Here is a 23,250-nt window from a genome sequence, read left to right as displayed (position 1 = left end):
TAAAGGAACAGTCAACCTTGGTCATTATTTCTGTGACTGTGATGGCAGTGACCTGATCCACTGTTAGATGGCAAGAGGAGCCCTGCTGAGCCTGAGATGTTTAGGGTGAGATTTGCTTCTTCTGCTGCTCCTCCACTGTGCTCATCCCTCCTGGTGGCACCCCCATGCGTAAATGAGACCAGAACTGGTGCAGGTGGAAGAGACCCTGCCAGGACTTACCTTCAAAGCAACCCGGCTTAGCAGCATGCATCTGCCAGCAGCAGTGTACCCTGTGCATCTCCTCCGTGCGTGATCTAACATGTCCAGTGCCAGATCCCGTATAGGAGCTGACATGCGGGCATGCATTCTCGAGTGATGACTCCCTCCAACCTCCTCCCCACTCACGTGATGCAATTACCGGGGTGTCTCTTTGTTCCAGACCTTTGACAGTTCAGAGGTCTGCAAAGGGTTGAGTGAGATTTGCTTTACATCAAGGATAAAAAGTGTCTGAGAAGACTGTATGACAACTGTCTGTCTATAAGATGTGGAGGGTTTTAGAGGCTTGTACCCGAACCCTGCATAAACAGAGTTCCTTCCAACAGAGCAAATAGGTTCCTCTGTAGACCAAAAGGAGAACAAAAAACTGAAAGAATTACAGGCAGTTAGTTTTTCAGTGAAATGCTTGCTGTTTTCTGATTCTCCTATTCTGAAGCACTATTTTTGGAGAAATACATTTGCTTCAGCGAGTGTACTTGGGAGCCTTGACCCATGTCATTGCAGCCACTGTACTCAGCTGAGCCCTTTCATGGCAGGTTGGAAAGGCAGAACAATGCACCATGCCAGGCTCTGAACATGACAAATGTTCTGTTAATTATTGCTGCACATAGCAAACTCTCAAGCAGGAACATTTCTGAATGGAAACTGCACTGCCCAAGCAGGAACAATGCATGGAGGTGGACCACTTAAACACGACAGAGGGGTGATGTAAAAGCTTTCTCCTCCTGTAGTATTTGCAATGTCCGTTCTTTATCTTTGCAGTTCAGTGGGCACAAGGGAAGTACCTCAGGGGTACTTCCCAGCAAGAAGAAAAAATAAAGATCTCTACTCCCCCCCAGTAATCCTTAATCAAAACTCTTCCACGTGCAGAAGTGTAAGATTTATGTGTTATCTACAGCCAAGCAGTGATTTAAGTAGAGATCAAGTGCTGTATAAACTGTATTGTGGCCATGCACACAGGGAAGAACTTCACTTGTTATTGTGCTATGCACAACCCTGTGGTGAGAATGTCCATACCATTCTTATCCTATGTATCTGGCTCCACTATCTTTTCCGTTGGCCCAGCAAATGTTGGGATTACAGTGGAGGCAATTTATCCAGCCAGAAGGCAAACTGGCTGCAGGATTGGCCACAGACAGGATACAGTGAAAAGAAAAAGAATATGAGAAAATTTCAGCACTTAAAGGGAGTAAGTTGTGTGCCAGAAGCTCACCCCAGAAGAACAATAAACCTTTAGAATTTGGAGGACTGTAGAGGGCTTTATAACTCAGCTTTGTGAATGTGGCATTTTGGCTGATGGCTTTGCACTTCACAGGTGGCCTGTGTTGGTTTCAGTGGTTTTTCACAGGTGCTTAGAAGACAGCTTGTGAGTTCTGATATATTGCCTGGAAGTCACCTCCCATATGTGAGATAATAGTGCTATAGAAAGACATGACCTCTTGTGTCCTGAATTCCTGTTCATGTATAGACTCCCACTCTCATATCATGTTGATGGTTTTAAGAAATATAAATGTGCTGGGAACAGGGAAAGTTCTATTATTTTTTTTTTCCTTTCCCTCTGAGACTGCGTAATGTCTGCCTTTCTGTGGAGTTCAGCTTAAAAACTGGATCAGGTGTGCTGGAATCTCTTATCGTATCCAGTCTGTTTAAAACCAGGCATAAATGGTGTAAAGAGACTGACCAAAAAAGGCAGAGAATTGGACGTGCAGCTTTCAAGCTAGTTCAGCAGAATATCAGTCATTTTTTCCATTGTTATTTGAATGCTCTCATTACTGCATGGTACGGGGTATTCTTTGGAAAAGGAGTGCATATGGGGGAACAGATTGGACAGTGTTATAGTCTAAAGTTATTTGCTATTCACTCCACAAGGTACAACTGAAAACATAATTCAGTGCAGTGACTAACTGAAGGGTGCATATTGCTTCCGCACGCATGGGCAAACTATCAAGCTGCTAGTGTGACCTCTCACCCATGCACAACCCTTCCTGTAGGCTCCATCTTCCTTCACAATGCCCATCCATTCCCTGCTAAAGCATGCTTCCCACTGTGCCTTGCCAATGAAGGACTATACAGGCTTTTCCCACCCTTCTGTATTAGTGACGTTAGGTATCAAAATCTGTTCTCTGCCTTACTTGTAAGCCCCAGTAATGTACTTCCCACACTGCTCTGTTAAGGGATGCCAGATTTCCACACATTATCATGATAATGGGTATTCCAATTTTAATCTTTCCACATTGCTCCCCAAGCAGATTTGGATGCCAACATTGCAGCATGCCCTGCAAGCTGTCCAACTATAAAGAAGGGCTAAGGAATTTAATCTCTGTAGATTTCATATAAGGTATCTGAACACTCCACCAGAGAGCTGCAAAATACCTCACTTCCCACTGCTGAGAATAATTGTTTGTTAGTTAATATATTATTGTGTAACTAGGGCCTTTCCCAGCATTAGAAGGAAATTTGAGAGGCAGGTCTTCAGCTGATATATGCAGGTTTAATGATCTTGTCCCAAGCGCTTGTAAAACTAGTGTTGAGACAAGCCCAAAACTAAATGAGGCCTTTTAATAAGCAAGGCTGCTGTATTTGTACTAGGCAGCCCAGCAGAAGAAAGACATTTCTGACAGTTCTTTTATTCAACTGGCTGAGACATTGCATGTTTGTTATGCTTTAATAGCACTGTGCCAATTATCAGTTCCTTTAGTTAAAATGAGAGTTGCATTGTCATCTGTTTATAATAGACACAAACTGAAATAACATACAACACAGTTAATGTCAGCCATCAGGTTCTGGTGGCTTGTGTTTAGTGAAAGCAATGCAGTTTCTTCAACCCAGCTAAGAAAAATGGTGTTTGTGGTAAGGCAAAGGTGGCAGTCGTGTGGTAACTTCAGCAAGGCAACCCTAGCATGTCCCTGTGCTTGTGACACAATGGCTGTAATGCAAGACTCTAAACTCCAGACTGCATTTAGACTTACCTTGGAAGCAGCACATGGGCTGCAGATTCTGCAGGACAAACTTCTGTACTCAAATACGGGCTGCTGTAATCAGATCTCTCATGAAAATTAAGTGCTTCGGGCTGCTTGGTATATTGCCAGTGTAACCTTAACTTGGGCAAAATGTTGCTGCTCCTCCTTCCCTGTGAAAATTTCATCACAGAAGATGATGATGCAAATTGCTTTATAGGATCACAGACACACCTTCTATTAACTGTGATTGTCACTGAATTGCAAAAGATTGGGGGTGAGAGTAGGGAGTGAAGCAAGGGGAAAAGCTGAGGCAGACCAAGAGACAGGCTCCCAGCCTGGGGAATCTATCGTTGCAAGTATTCCCTGTCAGTGAGAGTTTTTGAACAAAGGCTGCTAAACTGTGCAAATGTTTACAGATTACATTATTTGCGTAGATTCATTGTTCCAAAGAAATTTTAAATACATGCAAGGAAGGCACTGATTTTTCTCTCCTGACTGAAGCAGTGACTTCTACAGAGTTCACCCATCTCCTTACTGACTCAGCCTTTTCAAATAACTGAACCACACCATGTAGTTTTTATTTCCTCCTCCTCCCCTTTTCCCCTTCTCTCTTTGGCAAAATAAATAACTAATATTCAATGGGAGTGAGTTGTGAAACCTCTAACAGCATGCTAACCATTAGTTTCTATAACCCTTGTTGGCAATGCAATATACACTGGGGACTTCTGGCCAGCTCAGACACTCCTCTTGAGAGAAAGAAGCAGGTACAGATATTCACCTCCATTTGGGTGCCTTACAGAGCACCACCTCAGTTCATCTTAAAGTTTCCTTGACCTTTTGTCTTCTCTCCCCCTTCCCCACCAATTGCTCCGAAGATTTTCACAATTTTAGCAGATCCTTAGGTGTCGTTAAAGGTTGTCTATTCACATACTCTCTGCTTTTCCTTAACTCTGACTCCTGTCAGGCCTCTCCCACACCTCATCGCTCCCACAGGTTGTTCCGATCTGAGTTACCAGGAATTCCCCAAGAGCTCCTGAAGGGAACACCACTGTCACATGCAGCAGCGTGGCCAGTTTTAATTTGCTTCCTTTCACACACTGCTTCCCAGTTTCCTCAGATTTTGCTCTGCTCTGAGACCAACAGGGCCACTGGACAGAAAGAAGAATGGAGCAGTACTAAATTGCTACACAAAATGAGGAAAACCTTCAGCAGCTGACTTGCCTCCAGTCATGGATTATCTTGTAATTGACTGTGACCCCACAATGCATCCTGGCAAAGCCACTGAGAACCAACAGCATGGTGCTCACCTTGAGACCAGACCCAGTATAAGTTAGAGCTTGCAGGTAGCTTTCTTGCCTGCAGCCATGACAACAACCTGATTGTTGATGAGGCACTAGAACCAGGTGGAGATTTTCCTGCTGTTCTAACTTGAGGTTGCTTCCCTAAATTCATATCTACTGGTGACCTGGCTTGCTTGCTACTTCTACACTGGGTCTTGGCATGTGAAAGGCACCATTGGAGGGCAACAAACACTGAAATCCAAGTTCCCTCCACAACTTCCTCAGTACTTCCTTCCTAGTAATGGTCCAGAAGTATACTAACTGTTAGTTATGAACCACAAGCAGCCTGCATCGTGACTCTCATGCAGGACAGCTGTGGGTGTTATGGTTCAGCCTTTGCTGTCATTTTTTTGATACCACACACAATGGAGGAGGGATCAGAAAGGACAATGTAATGTGACAAGCAAAGATGTTCACAGGTTGCAGAGGTAGACTATGCCAGAGACTCAGCTTCAAAGGAAGAAGCATGTACTTGGAGACAGCATGGGTCGTGACCCTTCTTCCATTAAAAGATACCACACACAAAAGCAACAAATGTCCATACAGAAAACAATCTTAAATATGTATTACTTTAACAGCATGTAACCAACTCTCTCACTTGCTCATTCAAACTTTTTTTTTTTCTTTTATTTGTTTTTTTTTCCCCAGCTATGACCCAGGCTAACCTAACAAGCTGTTGCTGCAGGATTTGGACAAATAGAATATATGATAAAAATGTGCTCCTTTTCAATGTTTTTGAGGTGTGTAATTGTCCTCATTTGTTATCTACAAGACTGTATTCGCTCAAGATGGATAAGAAAAGCCATCAACCTCTCTGCCTTTCCTCTGCTAAAATTAATGTGGCAACTTCTGTTTCTATAAAGGGAAGATGTAGGTGGGAACAGCTCCTTGTAGCAGGTGGTAACGTTGACTAATGAAACATGAGGGTTACATGCCAGCCAAGGTATGGAGCCCGGCGTGGATGTTGGAACTGCCCAGTCCCGCACAAGGGCCTCCATTGCACAAGCTGGTATACAGACATGCCGCTGAGCAACCCCACTGGGGGACAGGGGAGGTCACAGCTCCTTGAATTCTGCCCTGTGGTCTGCCCAGCACATTCACCATAACACAGGAGAAGCCTTTTCATGCTGTGACACAAGATTGATGCAAGCAAATTTAAACTGGTTTGGGAAGCAAGTCTCAGAGGAATGTTACATCCATATTACTGTACACAAATAGAATTTAACTCCTTCTTAATCACTCCAAAATAAGACCTGGCAGTGATGTTTTACATAACAAAATCACAGAACATTGCATTATTCTGTTGCCATGGTGCTCAGCCAGCCTCAAGCACACCATCTAGAATACTAACATGCTTCAGGTATCGTGATGGTGAAACCCTGTCCAGGACTGAAACTATCCAAACTATTTTTTTTTATTTTTTTTTTATAAAGCTGTACTCTGAACTTTCCAGATCACTGGCATACATGTCCAAGTCAAGGACTATCAGAAGCATTTGGTACTACCAGCATTCAGCTGCAAGATTCAGGCCACGGGAAAGTCAAAATACAAGGCCAGAGTCTTTCTTTGTAACATATTTTGAAAGAAATGAGGTTTCATCATCCAGTTGTGAAGATCCCAAGACAGCTGTGGATGGCTGAGGAGCAAGGCAGTCGAGGAAGTACACACCGAAAAAATGTTGAAATATCTGGGCTTCCTGATGAAGACATTTCTCTCGAACACTGTGGGTATCCCAGTGCAAAAGACAAGGTCCAAATGTGTATTTTTCATTGAACACGTTACAGCCATTCCACACAGGTATTGTACTCATCACCAGTTATTCATTAAGCAGTATGACTAACATCTGTCATGTGGTGTTTGTTCACTCATTATCTGCCCATGGGTGAAGAAGTCTGTTGCACTGGTATGTGCATTGTTTTGGTAAGGTTTTCATTCTTTTTCATACTTAGAATATGTTACTGTACGTTCATGGTACACATGGGCACAAAATGTGCTATGTATAAATATTTAGTTCAAAAGGTGTGAATGAACGCATGGAAAAAATTTTGAACTTTCTGCAAATGTCTCATATAAAATTCTGCATCATCTGCAGACCAGCCTTACCCTTTCTGTACACACCCAACTGTACTAAAGAAGCAGAACTGCTAGTCATGATAGTACACCCCTCAGCTTACTTAAAACTATGGCTAGATGTGTAACACTTGAAAGCGATGTTGGAGGTGCCCAAATTGTGATGGATAAAGAAAACCAAAAGACGCAGAGTTGACAGGTATCATCTCGACCAGGGGCATCAATGAGCCAAAAATAGACTTCCAAGTGAAAAATAGCACAGGCTTGAAGAGACCTAATTGTTTTTCCTTGTTCGTACTCAGTTCAATACACAGTCTTTGACACTACATGACAGGTTTCCTTTGCCCAAATAATGTCTTCTATTTGCTCCATCTAAAACATTTTTTGACATTTATTCATTCATTTCAGGCTGTTCTAGGAAACATCTGTACAGCAAATGTGTCTTAGACATACAGCTTGGATGAAAGAGATTTCCTTTTGGACTGGACAGCCTGAATAATGACCTATGCAAATACTACAAATGATTGATACTTGTGGTATTGCTCGCCAGAGTGCTATCTGCTGTTTCTCCCCTGATTTTTAATGAGATTTAAAAGCCTTTGAGTGAATAACCCTAGACTTTTCATTAATTTAGCTAGCATGAAAAGCTGTGGGGCCTATGTGGCAGGTGCTGTGGGTTAACAATAGGGGTACTGTTTAATCCAAGGGAAACAGAGAGTATAAAAGGGCCATGAATAAAAGGATATGGGATCTTTTATGAGGTCAGGAGAGGCATTTTAAATCAGGAGGTGCAAAGAGAGGCCAGCTACAGAAACATTCTTTCTTGCCGCACTCACTTGGACAGCAGCATGAAAAAATGCCTTGTAATTTGCTCTGCAGAAAAGAAGTAAAACACCTTAATGCAAGAAGTTTGTTGATACTGAGAGGATCACTACTAACTGCAGTAGTAGTTGGCTACTGTTCATTGGGGAATAAACTATTCTTCTAGACGGTATTATCCTTACTGGGATCATCTCTTTGGAACTTGGAGAAACACAAGGAGACAGTCTAACAAGTGCAATAGCATTTCAACATGCGGAAAAATGGTGCGTGATCTACAGGTTTGTTTGTTTTTAAACACTGACTGACTCAGTTACTGAGAGCACTAATTAAGCAATCAGTGATTGAGAGTTTAGAGTGGAAAGCAGAAATGTTGAATCAAAATTGCAAACAAACTTTCTATAATATGCCTGAAAGTGTTCTCATCCGTGCTTATATAATTGCAGTAGGTTCAGGGTCATTTGTGTCATTCCTCATCCCTTTAAGATAGAGTTTCAATGGTATAAATGGGCCTTTAGAGACTCGGAGACAGATGGAGAAGAGTACAGTTTCAAAATTTAATCAAATACCTTCCAGTTATGAAGCACAGATGTTCAGGGTCAGGAACACACAAGTGAAACACTGCTATAACGTGTCAGACTACTGTTCCTGCTGTTGGAATATCCTAACCACTTGCAGGTGATTCAGAAGAAGGTGCGAGAACACCAGAAGTAGAATTATATCATAGTTCACCCTATGGGAAACTTCTTGCTTAATGCTTTCAGTCACTTGCTTTGAGTTTTTACATACCTTACCCTTTTTAACTTTAATTTTAAATCCTTAAGTAAGGCAATGATAGATGTTCACATTATTCATTTATATGGCCAATGGCTTTTCAAGTTTTGCAAAGCTCTTGAGCCAAATGATAGCACCTGGGAATAATTTTCCTGCAATAATCATGCATCATGAAACCCTTCTTTCCTTTTAATTAAGAGTTCTGTCTTACAACTTCATGAAACACCCCCTATTTTTGCTTTAAAATAAGTTATTGTAGTTTCCCTATACCATTCATTATTTTTAAAATGTGTATTATGCCACCTTCTACTTGATCTCTCTTCTAGCACGATTACTTTTTTTTTTTTTTACTACTACAGTTTGGCAATCCTTTTGTCTTCTTAATGTTGCCTTTACATAACTGGGGAATCCCATGAAAAAAAAAAAAAAAAAAAAAAAAAGGCGATGCTGATCACGTAACATGCTTGTGGATTTTGTGGTTTCTCCAGTCCTGCTTTTTAAGCTGCCAGGAACCTCTGGCAGATGTATTTTCATCAAGCATTGTACAAGCTAGTAGGAAGGACTGCTTAAGGGCCATGTAAATTTCTGTGGGCAGTCTCACAAGAGCATCCATTTGGCATGAGTCAAAGTTTTACAGATAGGTGTCTCTGGATACCTCCTAACCGATGCAGTTCCTTTGCCTTCTGCATGTTCTCCTTTTTCCTTTCTCATACTCTGTTGTTTCCTTCTTCTTTCCAGTTTTCTCCATTCTCCTTCCCCCTGTTTCAATTAGGGTCGCATGAGAATTTCATCAGACTAACCTCAGCCCTTTGGTGTGTGAACTCCATCTGACATACCTAAGCACCTTAAAATCTTTTGGACATCTCTGCATTTTTGACCATTTTCTTACTGTCCAGGGGGAAGAGGGTTAAGGGAATCGGGGAATTAAGTTATGCCACAATAACAGCATTCCTAACACAAACTGCATGCACACCAGGAGCCCTTTGCCACGTTGTGTAAGATCTTGTCACTGACTTGATCTTTCTCTGACCATTCAACTCCACTTCCAGCAGCCCTGATGTACAACTGTGGAGGAGTGTGGCTGTGAGAGACTCTTGGGAAGGGCTCCATGAGTATGGCAAGCTGGCGAACTTCACTCCAGTGTGTTTGAACATCTCATGAAACTCACAGGCCCACACACATGGGTGCATACAGAAATGTGTGATTTATTGAGTGTACAAAATGCATGATCCAAAGGGAGATGCTGTTCTTGTGATGAAGGGTCCATAATACCCAGGGACAACATCCCAGGGCAAGGGCAACGCCTGCCTGTCACCCCTCTTCTGTCCTCAAGAGCAGCTGCCGCCTCTCCTCCAGCGCTTTGCCGAACGCCTCATTTCAAAACCTTCCAGCGTCGACAACGAAAATCTCCGGGGAACCTGGCCTGATGAGTCAAGTTAACAGCGACGATAACAAAAAGTCACTGAGGGAAGCGGGGCCGAGCTCACCTCAACGGCCCCCACACCCGCTCCCAAGGGCGGCGGGGAGGTCGCGCACCCTCCTCTCCCCTGTGCGGCCCCTCATGGGCGGGTGAGGGCCGGGATCGGGACCGGGATTGGGATCAGGACCGAGACCAGAGCTGGGGCCAGCCGGGGGCAGCACCTCGGGGCGCCCCGCCGGCCTCTCCCCCGGCCGCATGCGCACGCTGGGGCTGGGCGAAGGGGAGAGGAAGCGGGAGGGCACCAAATTCAAAACGCTGCTGAGGAGGGAGGGGAGAGAAAAAAGAAAGGAAAAAAAAAAAAAAAAAAAAAAAAGAAACGAAAAAACAAAAACAAAAACGGGGGAAGGAGGCAAGCCGGGGGGAGAGGAGCGGAGCGGAGGAGGAGAAGCGAGGGAGGAGGAGAGTGGGAGGGGAGTGTGGAAGGCTCTAAGGGAAAGCGGCAGCGGCCGGGAGAGGCGGCGCGGCGCACGGCGGGGCAAGGCAGAGGTGTCAGGGGCGGCCGCGGGCACCCACGGCCGCAACGCGGGGCAACCTCCCCGGTCCGCCCGCCGCGCTCCGCCCGCCCGCCCTCCCTCCCCAGCCCTTTTCTTCCTCTCCTCTTTCCTCTCCTCGCCTCCCCGCCGGCGGCACCATGGTGGACAGGGGCCCCTTGCTGACCTCGGCCATCATCTTCTACCTGTCCATCGGGGCGGCGATCTTCGAGGTGCTGGAGGAGCCGCACTGGCGCTCGGCCACCGACGACTACAAGAGGCAGAAGACGGAGCTGCTCAAGCAGTTTCCCTGCCTGGGCCAGGAGGGGCTAGACAAGATTCTGCAGGTACCGGGCTGGCGGCCGGGCGGCAGCAGGTGCCGCCGGGCGCCCCGGGGCGGGAGCGGGACCGGGACCGGGACCGGGAGCGGGTACGGGAGCAGGGCAGGGGCAGTGCCGGCGTCGCCGGGGAGAGCCAGCGGCGGTCCCGTCCCCGCCGAGCTCGGAGCCGCCCCGAGGAAAGCTCCGAGCCCCGGGGGCCCGCGATCGTGGCGAGGAGGGAGCCCCCGGTTCGTTGCCAGCCCAGCACCGAGGTGCTCGCTGCGGCTCTTGGACCACCCAGGGGGGCTCTTTCCATCGTGTCTAAGGAGGGGAAGGTGAAGCAGAGCTCCTCGAGCCTCTTCTGTTTGGGCTGGACTCGTATTTATTTCTCTTTTTTTTTTTTTTTTTTTTTTTTTACCCCCCCGTACTGAATGCTCTCATTGTGAGTTGTCCGAGCGCTGAGTGCAGGTCCGAGGGGTCAGTCGGGGCAGCTGAAGGAGAGTTCAGGCCCCCCAGGGGTGAGCGCCTCGCACCCAGGGATGCTTGCAGCCCTCTTCCACTTCAGCCTAAAGACCTCTTTCTAAGCATGCGGGGCGGATTAATCGTCCTCTCCCTCTTATCTGGCAGAACGCCTCTTCAAATCTAATTAATCAATAGCATGTATTAAATCGCAGAGTAATATGAACTTGGTTAGCGTTTTTTATGGACGTGGTGTCCATTAAAAGATTGTGGCCAGCAACGGTGAACTGTGGAAAATAGGCTGCCCAGATACGCGGGGCCTCAGCGGTGGAAATGAGCCCTTTGGGACGTTATTTCGGAGATGTTTATATTGACGAGACCTCATGTTCATTGTGTTTCGGATTTTTTAAAAACTTTATTTTTAAATTCACTAAAAAGTCTACTAAAATGCTAAAATACAGAAGATGGGGAAAATGACTCATAACTGTTGGTGTAATCAATACTGTGCAAGCTTAGGAGAGGGTATGGTTCTCCGTTCTAAAAGTTTGTGGTTTAAGTCTTCATCCTTCGGTTGGTGGCTGCTTTCTGTCTGCTTCAGATAGCAGAGGTTTCTGTTGGCAGTGTCCTTGTTGTTACCGTCTCAGTACCCCCATTAAATACGATTTTGTGCGATAGAGTGGAATGGTGGATGGAGGCTTGAAATTGTGGAAGGATGTCAGGAGAATGAAAGACGTGCTGTGCTTTCGAGGATGCCTTTGCTGTACTGGAATCTCACTGAAATCTTAGTCTAGGTTGTCCTAAAACTGTCCAAGATCACCGAGAGAAAAACCTTATTTGGATTGGGGTGTAGCTTAAGCCTAGTGTGCTTGACTTGCTGTAGATATCATTCAGAATCCAGACCCTGTCTCAGTTTGGGATGAAATTGACGTTGGTATGAGGGAATCACGTAGCTAGTGTTTTTCCATGACCTTTATTACAAATGATCCTGAAGTTGCAGAAAGATTTTTTTCCTAAAATATAAAATGATCAGGGAAAAAGTTATAGGTTAGTTCATTAGGATGGACTATAGCGCGTTGTAGAGTGGTGATGGGTGCAGAGTTAGTGAGGAGAAGTAGTACAAGGCAAACTGTGGGCAGATCAAAGTATTTGTTTTGAGTACCTCTGCACACCTCAGTGAGGAGGGCCTTCCCTCTTCAGTGTGTTATGTTAGCTTCTGGTGTATTTCTGTTTTGTCTGTGTACTGCTTCCAATTATACCTTACTTTCCATGTCTGACCTTGCTGGTCTGATGATCACTTTTAGATATTGTTGTCTTCTTAAGCCCAGTTTAGCTAAAACATAAAACATAGCTTGGTCTTCTTTTACTCCTGTTGGTAACTGGAAACTTCACTGGTTGCTTTCATCTAGACTTGTACTTTTGTTGCTGTTCTTGTTTTGTGTGAGAAGTAGTGAGGAGGGAAGTAGCGTTTCCTGCAGAGGAGAACAGCAGGGTGAAATCTAGCCCAGCTGATACAAAGAGGGGAGGAAAAAAAATCATGTAAGGGCATCAGGTTTTCATCCTGAATAAGCTGTGAAGTATACTGTAAATAGTATTTGTAACAGTCCTTTGTCAAGCACTATATGCTTTTTCTCTTGGGTTCTGCTGATTCTTTTAAACGTTATAAATCTCTGTTCTCTTTTGGCAAATCCCGATCACCCTCCTCTCATATTAAACCCCAAATTTATTCTCTTACAATTCATCCAGAATGTTGTTGATTTTAAAACATGTAGTTTTTTTCCTAATCCACACTTCTGTTTTGCTCTTCTGAGCTTCTTCCATGGAATCCCCAAACTAGTTCCCGAGATTTTGTATGACTTAGCCCATTTTCAGCTTTTGCCTCCTGTTTCATGGCCTTCAGCTCATTTCAAAGCCTTTTATCTCTTTTCTTGTAGTGCCCACTAATGTTCTGTGGAGTCACATTCAGCTTTTCTAATTACTTCTTTGATATTCTCTTTAATATCCCAATTTAAAACACAGTAGATTTTTTTTTTTTTAAGCAAATATCACCAGATATAAGACTTTAAATGGTTGTTGGTAAAATGCAAGGATGCCAAGAAATGTTCAAGTTGAACTAACAATTCAATTTTGTTTACAGAAGCAAGCTGAAAGGTGACAAGGACTGACTTATTCAGAGACAGATCTCTGCTGCCCTTGTTCCCCACCCAGGTTAGCTCATGTGTTCATCTCAGCCTTATGTTAGCTGTAAGTGTAATGGAAAGTGTGTGGAATGGCTGCAAAGTTAGATGTGTAGGGTGATCTTAACCACTTAACCTACTAGTTTTTGGTTTTTGTTTTTATCAGCACAGACTCAATTCATGTACGGACTGGTATGTTTATACCAACAATTCAAGTGATTATTAAGGGGGCTGTATTATGTCAAATACTGTCTAAAGCTTGCATTCTGTGATAGAAGATTGCACAACACCTGATTACAGTACAAATACACTGCAATAAACTTTTATTGAAATGTTTAACAAACACTTTCACAAAGCTCACAAGCTGAGTGTTTTAGGGTATACTAGAAAGTCTTTTTTTCTCCCAATCCTAAAAGTCTAAAAGTAAGCTTAAAAAGATCACCTAGAAGTCATGTGAAGAATCAGTTTGCTTTCAATTATTTTAAGTGCCATATTACTTACCCTAACTATAAAGTGTAATGGAAGTACCCCTTAAACTCTTATTGGAGTAATGCTACTTAAACTTTTATGTCAAAAGTGACTGACTCTGGATTGTGTAGAGGCTGGTTGATATAACTCTACGGTTTATCCTTGCCTTGCTGCTGTGGCCCAGAATCTGTCCTGGGACTCTGGGAGGAAGAAGAGGAAGAAGGCTGTGAGACCCACAGTGATGACACCTTTGCCTACCCTGCTGTAGGAATGAGTTTTGAGGACAGAGCAAATGTAAGGCATTGCAGTCGTTTCCCTCTTCTCTAGTTCCTTACTTTTACTCTTTATTGCTCCATCCTGATTGTGAAACATCAGCTTAATGATAAAGGAGCTATTCATCCAAGGAGGAGCCCTCTTGACCCTCACTTCACTATTCATATGAGCAAAGGTTTGCAACATTGAGCTACATCTTGTTTACTGGGAAGTCTCTTTTACTGGCCCATCAGAGTCATCAATAAATTAAATGCTTCCCACTGATAAACCTCAAGGCTGGTGAAAAGAAAGGGAAGAATTTAAACAGAAATGAAAATGATTATTAAAAAAAAAAAGTAATAAAAAAAAGAGAAACTGTCTTAATTTAGGAGAAGCACACAAACTTACTGAGTATAGGAACAAATAATTGAGGTCTTTATTTGAAAAATAGACATGACTGTAAACAGGCCTGACAAAGAGCTCTAGGAAACTAAATGTTTAGACTTAGAGCCCAGTGCTGTGAACAAACATTTAGAAGACTTTCAAGGAGAGCTTCTGCTAGGATATACTTGGCACACAGGAGGATTATGCTAAAGGAAATAACCTCAAGTGGCTTAATAGTAGTTTCTCTTCTGATTTTTTTTTTTTTTTAAGCCATGGTATCTTGTCCACTTGCAAATACTAACAGGTGCACTTCCAAACTCAAATTAAAAAAAAAAAAAAAAAAAAAAAAGCTAAGTTTGAAATGCTTTTCATTAGTTCAACATTCAATAAAGGGACTATAGGTTTTCCTCATTGTTTGTAGAGTGATTTGGTCACATGAGTAAAGTTAATGCAGGCATATTTTTAATAATTTTTCCCTTCCCCTCTGTTTTTCAGGAGGTGCACAAATACAATTAGAATGGTTTCAGGCTTCTAGGGTTTGTTTGTTTGGGCTTTTACTTCCTGATTCCTTCTATCTAAGGTATTGAAGGTGAGGGAGACTAATTGTATACTGCATTTCTTGGTTGAAATGCCAGACAGTCTGTCCTCCAAAGACTTTTGTATGGGCTGAACAAAGTAAAAATGAGCAGCTACCCAACAAGGGCAAGTGATTGCCGGTTAAAATGTTCAATGGCAAAGCTGTTAACAGCGGTACCTAATACCTCTCACTTGAAAACTCAACAGTATAAGCCAAGGCTTATGCCTGAGAAATAGCTATTGCCAGATGCTTCCAAATGTGTAACTTCAGTTCTGCATACTCTAAGTTCAGCAGGGATGAATGGATATTAAAATGCAGGACTGCTGCCCACAGTGTATCTGTGGCGTCTCAGCCTGTGAGTTATTGCTGCTGCAGCATCAGAAGAGGAAAACTGAGGACAGGCCAGTAATCCTTCATGCCATAGCTTTTCTCTGTGTACCCCCATGCAAAGTTGTATGTAACCAAGCATGCTTGTCTGTTGTGTTTTGTTTGTCCCTCCAGGCTTTTCCCTGTTTAACCATTACATTGTTTAAACTTTCTTGGAACATAGTTAAACAAACCTGATAGTGCATATGCTGCAACTCTCTCTGCTGATGGAGCAATAGCCATCGATCAGAAGTTCTAGTTTTCCTGCTACGGACTTAATCCTTGAGTGCTTCTAGTGTGTTGTCCTTCTGTTCTTTTGGGGATGGAATGTTTGTATTACCTGACATGTTTCCTTCTGCTGCTAGGTGTGTTTTCTGGCAAACTCTGCTCTAGAGAGCATGGTGTGCAAGTAGATTTGTCAATTATCAACAGCCTGTTGTCCTAAAAGATCATGAAACCCCTGCTTTGCTTCATGCTGTATGTGTTTTTATTGCAAGATGTCTTACATACCCAGTGAAAATAGTGTAATGATGACTTCATGTAGATTTCCATTTTAAAACAGTTTATTGCTTTTGCTATTAATGTTAATTAAACAAAATGAATTGCTGTGCTTTTCTTTGGGTGGTGTTGACCTTCAAAGCAATCACATTTCATGCTGGCACTGCATATAGATGTTAATGTAGTGGCATAAAACCAGAGCCAAGCTGGATTGCAAGTGGCAGTCAATAGTTTGGTTAGCTGGGAAGCCACAAAGAATGCTATTGCTTGAAATAATATATAAGATAATATATATATATATATATATATATATATATATATATATATATATATATATACATATATATATAAAATTAAAATGAACCAACTATATCCGGAAAGGGCTTTTGGAAGGTTATAAAATCTATTTAGTTTTTATGCCACTGGGATAATGTTTTTTTTTTTTTTTTCTCATTTTGTTCTGTGTTTGATCTTTTGTTAAAAACTATAAACCAAGTGCTCTAATGTTTTGTCTATATCAGCAGGTAGTGCAGTTCAATAAGAGCAGACCCAGAGAACAAAATGTCTGGTGCTATGGACGTGATGCTGAGTGTCTGTATTTGCAGAGATTTTTACTTTGTGCTGACTCTTGTACGATTCTATGGATTGAATGCTCATGAGCAAGTAGGTCATGTGTATTAGATCTCTTCATGGAGTACATCTTCAGGTCTAGTTTGGTCCAAAATGAGTTCAGTTTATATACTTTGATCCTTTTTCATAGTGAGAAGCGTGACATTGATAGAAGACAACTGGGAGTCTTGTGCTCTTGTGTATTCTTCATCTAAATTAAAATACTGAAGTTCTGTATGCTGCTACAGACATCTTTAGGAGAGCCATACTTGAAGTCAGATTAAACCCCTAAAAGCATGGCATGTGATATGCACTCCTTGTCTCTAATAGATCTGTTTGTTGAAGGGATGGCATAAGTTTGTAGGCATAACTTTGTCTTGCTTTGTTTCCTGTCTTCTGATTCAGGTTCCTCAACAGCAGGACCTAGTACTATTAGATCCTCTCTGTAAAACACTAAGTGCAAGGAACTTTGGACATGCAGTTTGTTTTCTGTTCCCATCTATCTTACTTTATCATGCTTTTATATTAGAGGTCTTAGGTATTACAGTATTAATTATGTACTTACCAACATCTTAATTGTAGGCAGGAGAAATCCCTCCCAGGCATGCCTTATCCTAGCAGCTACATTTACAGTCAAATGAGTAAGGAAATGATTTTATATATATATATATATATATATATATATATAATATATATATTTTTTTGGTATGTGTTGTGTGAGTTCCAGTGGATTAAAGGAACTGCTGGGTGTGAAGTAGCTTATGAAATGTTTTAAACTCAAGTCTTGTACACTGTTTTCTTAAGAAGAAATATGAGTAATGAAAAGGGAGTAAGAAACTAGTAACAAGTGGTATATCATAGCTTCTGCTGAATCGGAAATCACACTCCATGTTCCTTTTCTGCCAACATGAGCAATGGTACTCATGATTGACCTGCCTTTAATCCTTGCTGTGGAACCAGTTGTTGCTGTACCCATCTGTAGGACTATATTTCTGCCTTAGCAAAAAGGTTGAAGCAGATAGTATTGAGCAAATTGGCAAGTACTAAATTGACTTTGTTCTGTGCCAGCATCTTGCAAATGTTGTGTAAGCAAGTTCCAGCTGCTCAGAAACAAAACCCAGCAACAACCTCTTTGAGGTTACAACAGGTGCAAATAAAGAAGTCTCAGCTGGACCTATCACAGGTCTCTGAACTCTGACCCTTCTTAATAGCAAAGGTATATGTTCTTTAACATTAGTTTGGACTCCAGAAGAAGGCATGAAGTTGTTGGATGATGGTGGCTTACAAGTGACATAGATAATGAAACCTGAAAGTAATTCTGCAAAGGTCTGTGAAGATCCTAAGGTGGAAATAATAGTCATTTATGACACAGTATTTTTGGTGGTCTGGCTAAAATGTCAAAGTCATCAGTGATCATAGAATTACAGAATAGTTTGTGTTGGAAGGGACCTTAAAGACTATTCAGTTCCAACCTCGTGCCATGTGCAAGGACACCTCCCACCCAACAAGGTGGCCCAAAGCCCCATCCAGCCTGGCCTTGAACGCTTCTAGGGATGGGGCATTCACAGCTTTGCTGGGCAACCTGTGCCAGTGCCTCACCACCCTCGTGAGTGAAGAACTTCTTCTTAATGTCTAATCTAAACCTCCCTTCTTTTACATTAAAGCCAGCCCCCCTTGTCCTATCACTACACTCTCTGACAAAGAGTCTCTCCCCAGCTTTCCTGTAGGCTCCTTTTAGGCAGTGGAAGGCTGCTCTAAGGTCTCCCTGGAGCCTTCTTTTCTACAGGCTGAACAACCCTAACTCCCTTAGCCTGTCTTCATAGGAGAGGTGCTCCAGCCCTCTGATCTTCCTGGTGGCCCTCTTCTGGACATGTTCAATAAATCCGTGTCCTTCTTGTGCTGGAGGCCCCAGAGCTGCACGCAGGGCTCCAGGTGGGCTCTCATGAAAGCAGAGTAGAGGGGGAGAATCCCCTCCCTCGCCCTGCTGACTACCCTGCTTCTGATGCAGCCCAGGATATGGTTGGTGTTCAGGGCTGCAAGCATACATTCCCAGCTCATGTTGAGCTCCTCATCAACCAACAACCCCAGGGCCTTCTCCTTAGGGCTACTGTCAATCCAGTCTCTGCCCAGCCTGTATTTATGCTTAGGATTGCCCCACCCCAGCTGCAGGACCTTGCACTTGGTCTTGCTGAACTTTCTGAGGTTCTCACAGGCCCGCCTCAAGCCTGCTCAGGTACCTCAGGATGGCATCTCTTCCCTCCAGAGACAAGAATGTCATGAGGGGCAGCATCAAATGCTTTGCACAAGCCCAGGTGGATGATGTCAGTTGCTCTTCGCCTATTCACTAATGCTGTAATGTGATGAATAATGTGCATAACTTCCAAGTGCTCCTATTCCCAGCCTACTCTATGGGAGTAAAAATAAATAAATAAATAAATAAATCTTTGAAGGGAAGTTGCTCAAGAATCTTGTATGGTCCCTTGCCAGAGACAAAGTTTTCTCTGGCCTTCAAGGGATGTGAGGCTGATGAGCCTCCTCCAGGAACCCAAGGAACAGGGAGGTCTTAGTGCTGGTACTGACTTCCACAGCTTCTCTTTCAGCTGTTTGGCTGCAATACTCTACTACAGATGCAGCTGTTACAGTTACTGCTGAGGAGCTCTGAAGACTGGGATGCTAATATGCTAAAGCCAACTTAAATAGTTGGACTATGATAACTTGCTGGTTAAGTTAGAATTTCAGCCTTCAGGCCTGTGTAAGTGGTGCGTACGTGACTGCAGAGTCATCGAGGGCAATTCTGTAATCAACATTCACCTTGGCACAAGGGTTTTTGAAGGGCATTGGAGTTCATGTTTAGAAAATCACGCTTTCTCCTTGGTATCAGTGCAGTCTGAAATCTTTTCACCTCTTTCAAATGATCACTGCCAATTGCCCTTTTAGAATAATACTTCCATGTTTACAACTTATTTTTTGGTGGGTTTTGAGGTGGAGGGAAGGAGAAGAAAAGGAAGAATACGGAACTTTGAATTAGATTCTATCAGAGCAGCACAGCAGTAGGTTAACTATTGTGTCCCTATGTAATTTACTATGGTGGCACCAGATTTTCAAAGTAGTATCTGGCTGTATCTACAGAATAAAGGCAGTTTCTCATGGAGTTTCTAAATAGTCTTCACAAGGTCCTAAAGCTGTCAACTTGATGAGTGAAATGAACCTGGATGTCTTTGTTTTACCTCTTAAATCTAAGATAACAGTTCACACTTTGAGCGTGCCTTGGCTTTGTTTGCTCAGCTCTGCTACAGTGTAGACAGTTGGTAATTTGGGCAGATGTCCCCACAGCTGTGTTTTTGTTTTCGTACTGAGGATCAAGTAGTTTCACACTGTGTTGACTAGGTGCTTACAGCTGAATTTTGTGCATCTTAAACTGTCTCACTTATTTAAGGTAACTGAAGTTTTCCTGTGGTTTTGATGGCTTTCTGAGCGTTTTGGACGCTAAGCAGCTTTTAAGCTGGAGGTTTTTCTGCTTAGCAAAGTGCTGTGTCTCTTCCTACAGCTTCTGAGGAACTGGTAACAGCTTTCAGTTCTTGGGAAGTTGATTCTCTTCCAGTAATAGAGTATCAAGAAGATAGCAGGGTGGTTTGGCTTTTGTACATCCCCAGGGTGGGGCAGCTGAGAAATAGCAGGGCATAGACTATTTATTACCTCCTTCCCACAGGGTCAAGGCCTTTCCTGCTCCTTAAGCTGGCAGCCTGGCGGTGCACCAGGGGCTGGGAGGGGACACAGCCAGGACAGCTGACCCCAGCAGACCAAAGGGATGTCCCACACCATGTGGCTCAGCAATAAAACCAGAGGGAAAGGAGAAGGAAGAGGGGGAGACGTTCAGAGTGATGGCATTTGTCTTTCCAAGAAACCATGATGCATGCTGAGCCCTGCTGTTCTAGACGTGGCTAAACATCTGCCTGCTGATGGGAAATGGCAAATGGATTGCCTGTTTTGTGTTGCTTGTCCACAGAGCTTTTGCTTTACCAAGTAAGCTGTCTTTATCTCAGCCCCTGAGTTCTCTCACCTTTACCTTTCCAGTTCTCTCCCCCATCCCCGCAAGAGTTAGTGAGTGGCGGGGTGGTGCTGAGCCGCCTGCTGGGACTAAACCACAGCAGAGTGACCTGCAATTATATGGAAAATTTTGAATCTGGATGTGTGCAGTTTGGTAGTTTGATAATGGGGGCATGCTGAGTGTGAGGTAGGGTTAAAGTTGTACCAAATGAGCAGAATTTTTCTGTGCAGTAATTCTGCTGAAACTGAGTGAATACTGAATACAACTTGTTATATGTAAAACGCAGTAGGTGAAGTAGCTGTGTCCTCATTCATTCCACAGTCACCAATGCCTTGTGTAGATGATGGCTGAAGCTGGGCTTTGTGGGCTCCCATACCTTCTCAGTTCTGCATCATATAAACTCATTTTCTTCTCTGTTTTTAGTGGGGAAGTTCTCATATTGAGAATTGTTAGAGCATTTCCCATCTTTTTGATTTCAGTAGTAAGATGCAAAACAGCATTGCAATGACGTGGCAAATGTCCTTATCACAGTTAATGAACTAGCTTGTATGATGCAGCCACTGCAACGTCTAAGCAAAGCTGGTTTGATATCGAGGTGGCTGGGAGTGAAAAATGTAAAAATGGCATGAAAAAATTTTGTACTGCTAAAGTGCAATTTGAAGACTAATTAATCACCAAGAGCTGCTAGCTTAAAATTACATCAAAAACAATTATAAACTTTCAAGCTAAATTCAAGCTGTGAAACAAGTTTGCTTATTTCAGTTGAAAAACTTTGTTTATTCAATACACATTATACAGGATATATGTAGTGACTTTTTTGCCATCAGTTTTTGCTCAGGAACTAAATGTGATATTACCTCAAAAAAAAAAATTGATAATCTTTTAGTTCTGCATGTACTCTTTTTTGTTGTTTATTTTGGTTTTGGTCCAAGTTACAGATTAGAAGCTCACATGGGAAGATCCTCTTCTGTGTACATAACACTGTAGCATTGAACATAATAAAATAGCAAAAGACTGCTCCAGTGTACATGTGCAAGTGATTTTAATGTTCTGCTATTCCTGAAAAAATGTTTTATGTATGCTGATATAGCCGTGTTTAAGAAATATTCTGATGCCTAGGCAGCTCTTACCAACAAAGTGATGTTATTACCAGTCAAATTCACACCCCCATCTCATGGAACAAGATACACTTAGGAATTTACTCTGTTACAGGTCTGAGAGTGTCTAGATCAGGCCCTTCCCCAGCACAGTTATCTTAGTTACTGATCACACTTCTTCATATCCTGCCATAACTGTGCTGGCAGATCTCTGTATTTATATTTGAAAACATTTGTCCAGAGTAGCCACTTCTCCTTTCCTTCGATGCTAGACTAGCTCAAGACTGATCTTTGAGATGGATGGGGGTGTTTGTAGTACATAACCAAATTCTGTTTTAAGTTATGCCATAGATAAAGCTAAATACATAATGACAGAAGTCTCGAAGCAAATATTGTTTCTGTGGCAGTTTCTTTCCCTTGCTACTCCTCTAACATAAACCCATCACCTTGCTATTCTTACAAAGCATCCTGTCCAAGTTGATGTTGGAAGCCTGCCTTGCCTTACCTCCTCCTGCTGTCTGATGGAATGATACAGGGAGAGAGATCAGTGTGGTTGAGGTTATGTAAAGTTTTTGGTTGACTTAAAACTACCCTGGAAACCTTTTTGTTTGTTTGGCTTAATGAGGTGAGTTAGAAAAGGTTATGCCCCCAAAGAGTTAATGGCCTACAGCGTTACAGCATGGCTCTTGCTCCTGTTGTGTAGTTCAAAAGTCTGCTTGATTAAAAAATGACATCTTACTAAGTGCTCTGCTCCACCTAAGTCTGTTCACTTTTAGTTTCATTTCATTGAGTTGGTCCTACAGAAGAAAAATAAGATTTTTATTCGAGCATGTGTATGCTCACTGAAGTGTCAGACCAGCATAAGTTGTTTTACTAGAACCCACTTTTTTTCTTTTCCTTCTTTTTCCTTAAGCTAGGCTGTTAAATAGAAAATGAGATGTGTGAAGCTACCAGCATTCTCCAGCAGCACCTTTTAGTTTATCTTCAGAGAAGCAAAACTTTTAATGCTGTATTGAAATTCGGGGAATGAAATCTAAAAGCCTGTAACATTTTGATCCTAGAAGCTGTTGAGATTTCCTTAATCTGATGCATGTTCTTATACATGGCTATAAATGGGGGTTGTGGGGGTGGTATAATAAGCTTCTTAATGCAATATTACTTTATGCTGCAATTCACTCAATGAGTTGAAAAACATTTTTAGGCTTCTATAAGCAAGATTATCAAGCTTGGATCACCTGTGTTTGTCTTGTACTGATGAACTATTCTTATACTGGAGGCACTGTGGGAATGAAGCTTCACTCAAACTAAACTCGACTTCCCCTTTTACTTCTTTTGTGAAATATCAAAATTTTTCTGTAGAAATACTCCAGTTTATGCCATTTTATGGGTGGGTAGAATCTGCAGAGATTAATCTGTTTGCTGCTCTAGGTCTTGAAGCCTTGCCTGTAGAAAGAAAATAATAAAAATAAAAAGCAGTACTACGAAAATATGGTCCAACCTCTCTCCAGCTAGTAAATTAATCTCCATAAACTGTTTTCATTGACACTAAAATTATTGTTTTGATTTAACTTAAATGTACTTAATTTTAGCTAAACAGAAAAACATTATTCTGGAAATTCAGACTGCTGTGCAGGTTAGCATCTATTTATGCAATTGGTAACAGCTCTTTTGGAATAGCCTCATGTAAATGTGGTCTGGTTCTAACATAGGTCACCAACTGCTGGTGTGAGGGCTAGATTAAACTCTTGACTCTTCTGCTTCCACTTTCTTATCTGTAAAATGGGGACAACAGCATTTTCCAAAGCCCTTCTAAAGGGGAGTTGGCTCCAT

The 23,250-nt window shown here is 42.5% G+C and overlaps 1 protein-coding gene across 1 annotated transcript in view; it reads left to right on the top strand.

The window, feature by feature from the left end:
- Window positions 1–10,329: 10,329 nt before the first annotated feature.
- KCNK5 (potassium two pore domain channel subfamily K member 5) overlaps window positions 10,330–23,250 on the top strand; it is a gene marked incomplete at both ends in the record, with an annotated part of 33,513 nt that continues 20,592 nt past the window's right edge. The window contains one exon of the mRNA XM_084283929.1: window positions 10,330–10,515. Coding sequence (XP_084140055.1) covers window positions 10,330–10,515 — 186 coding nt within the window. The remainder of the gene's footprint in view (window positions 10,516–23,250) is intronic.

Source organism: Netta rufina, assembly GCF_964035555.1.
Source record: "Netta rufina genome assembly, chromosome: 3".
NCBI classification, from domain to species: domain Eukaryota; kingdom Metazoa; phylum Chordata; class Aves; order Anseriformes; family Anatidae; genus Netta; species Netta rufina.
The sequence above is the reverse complement of the archived record's forward strand: the minus strand, read 5'-3'. Positions and strand labels throughout refer to the sequence as shown.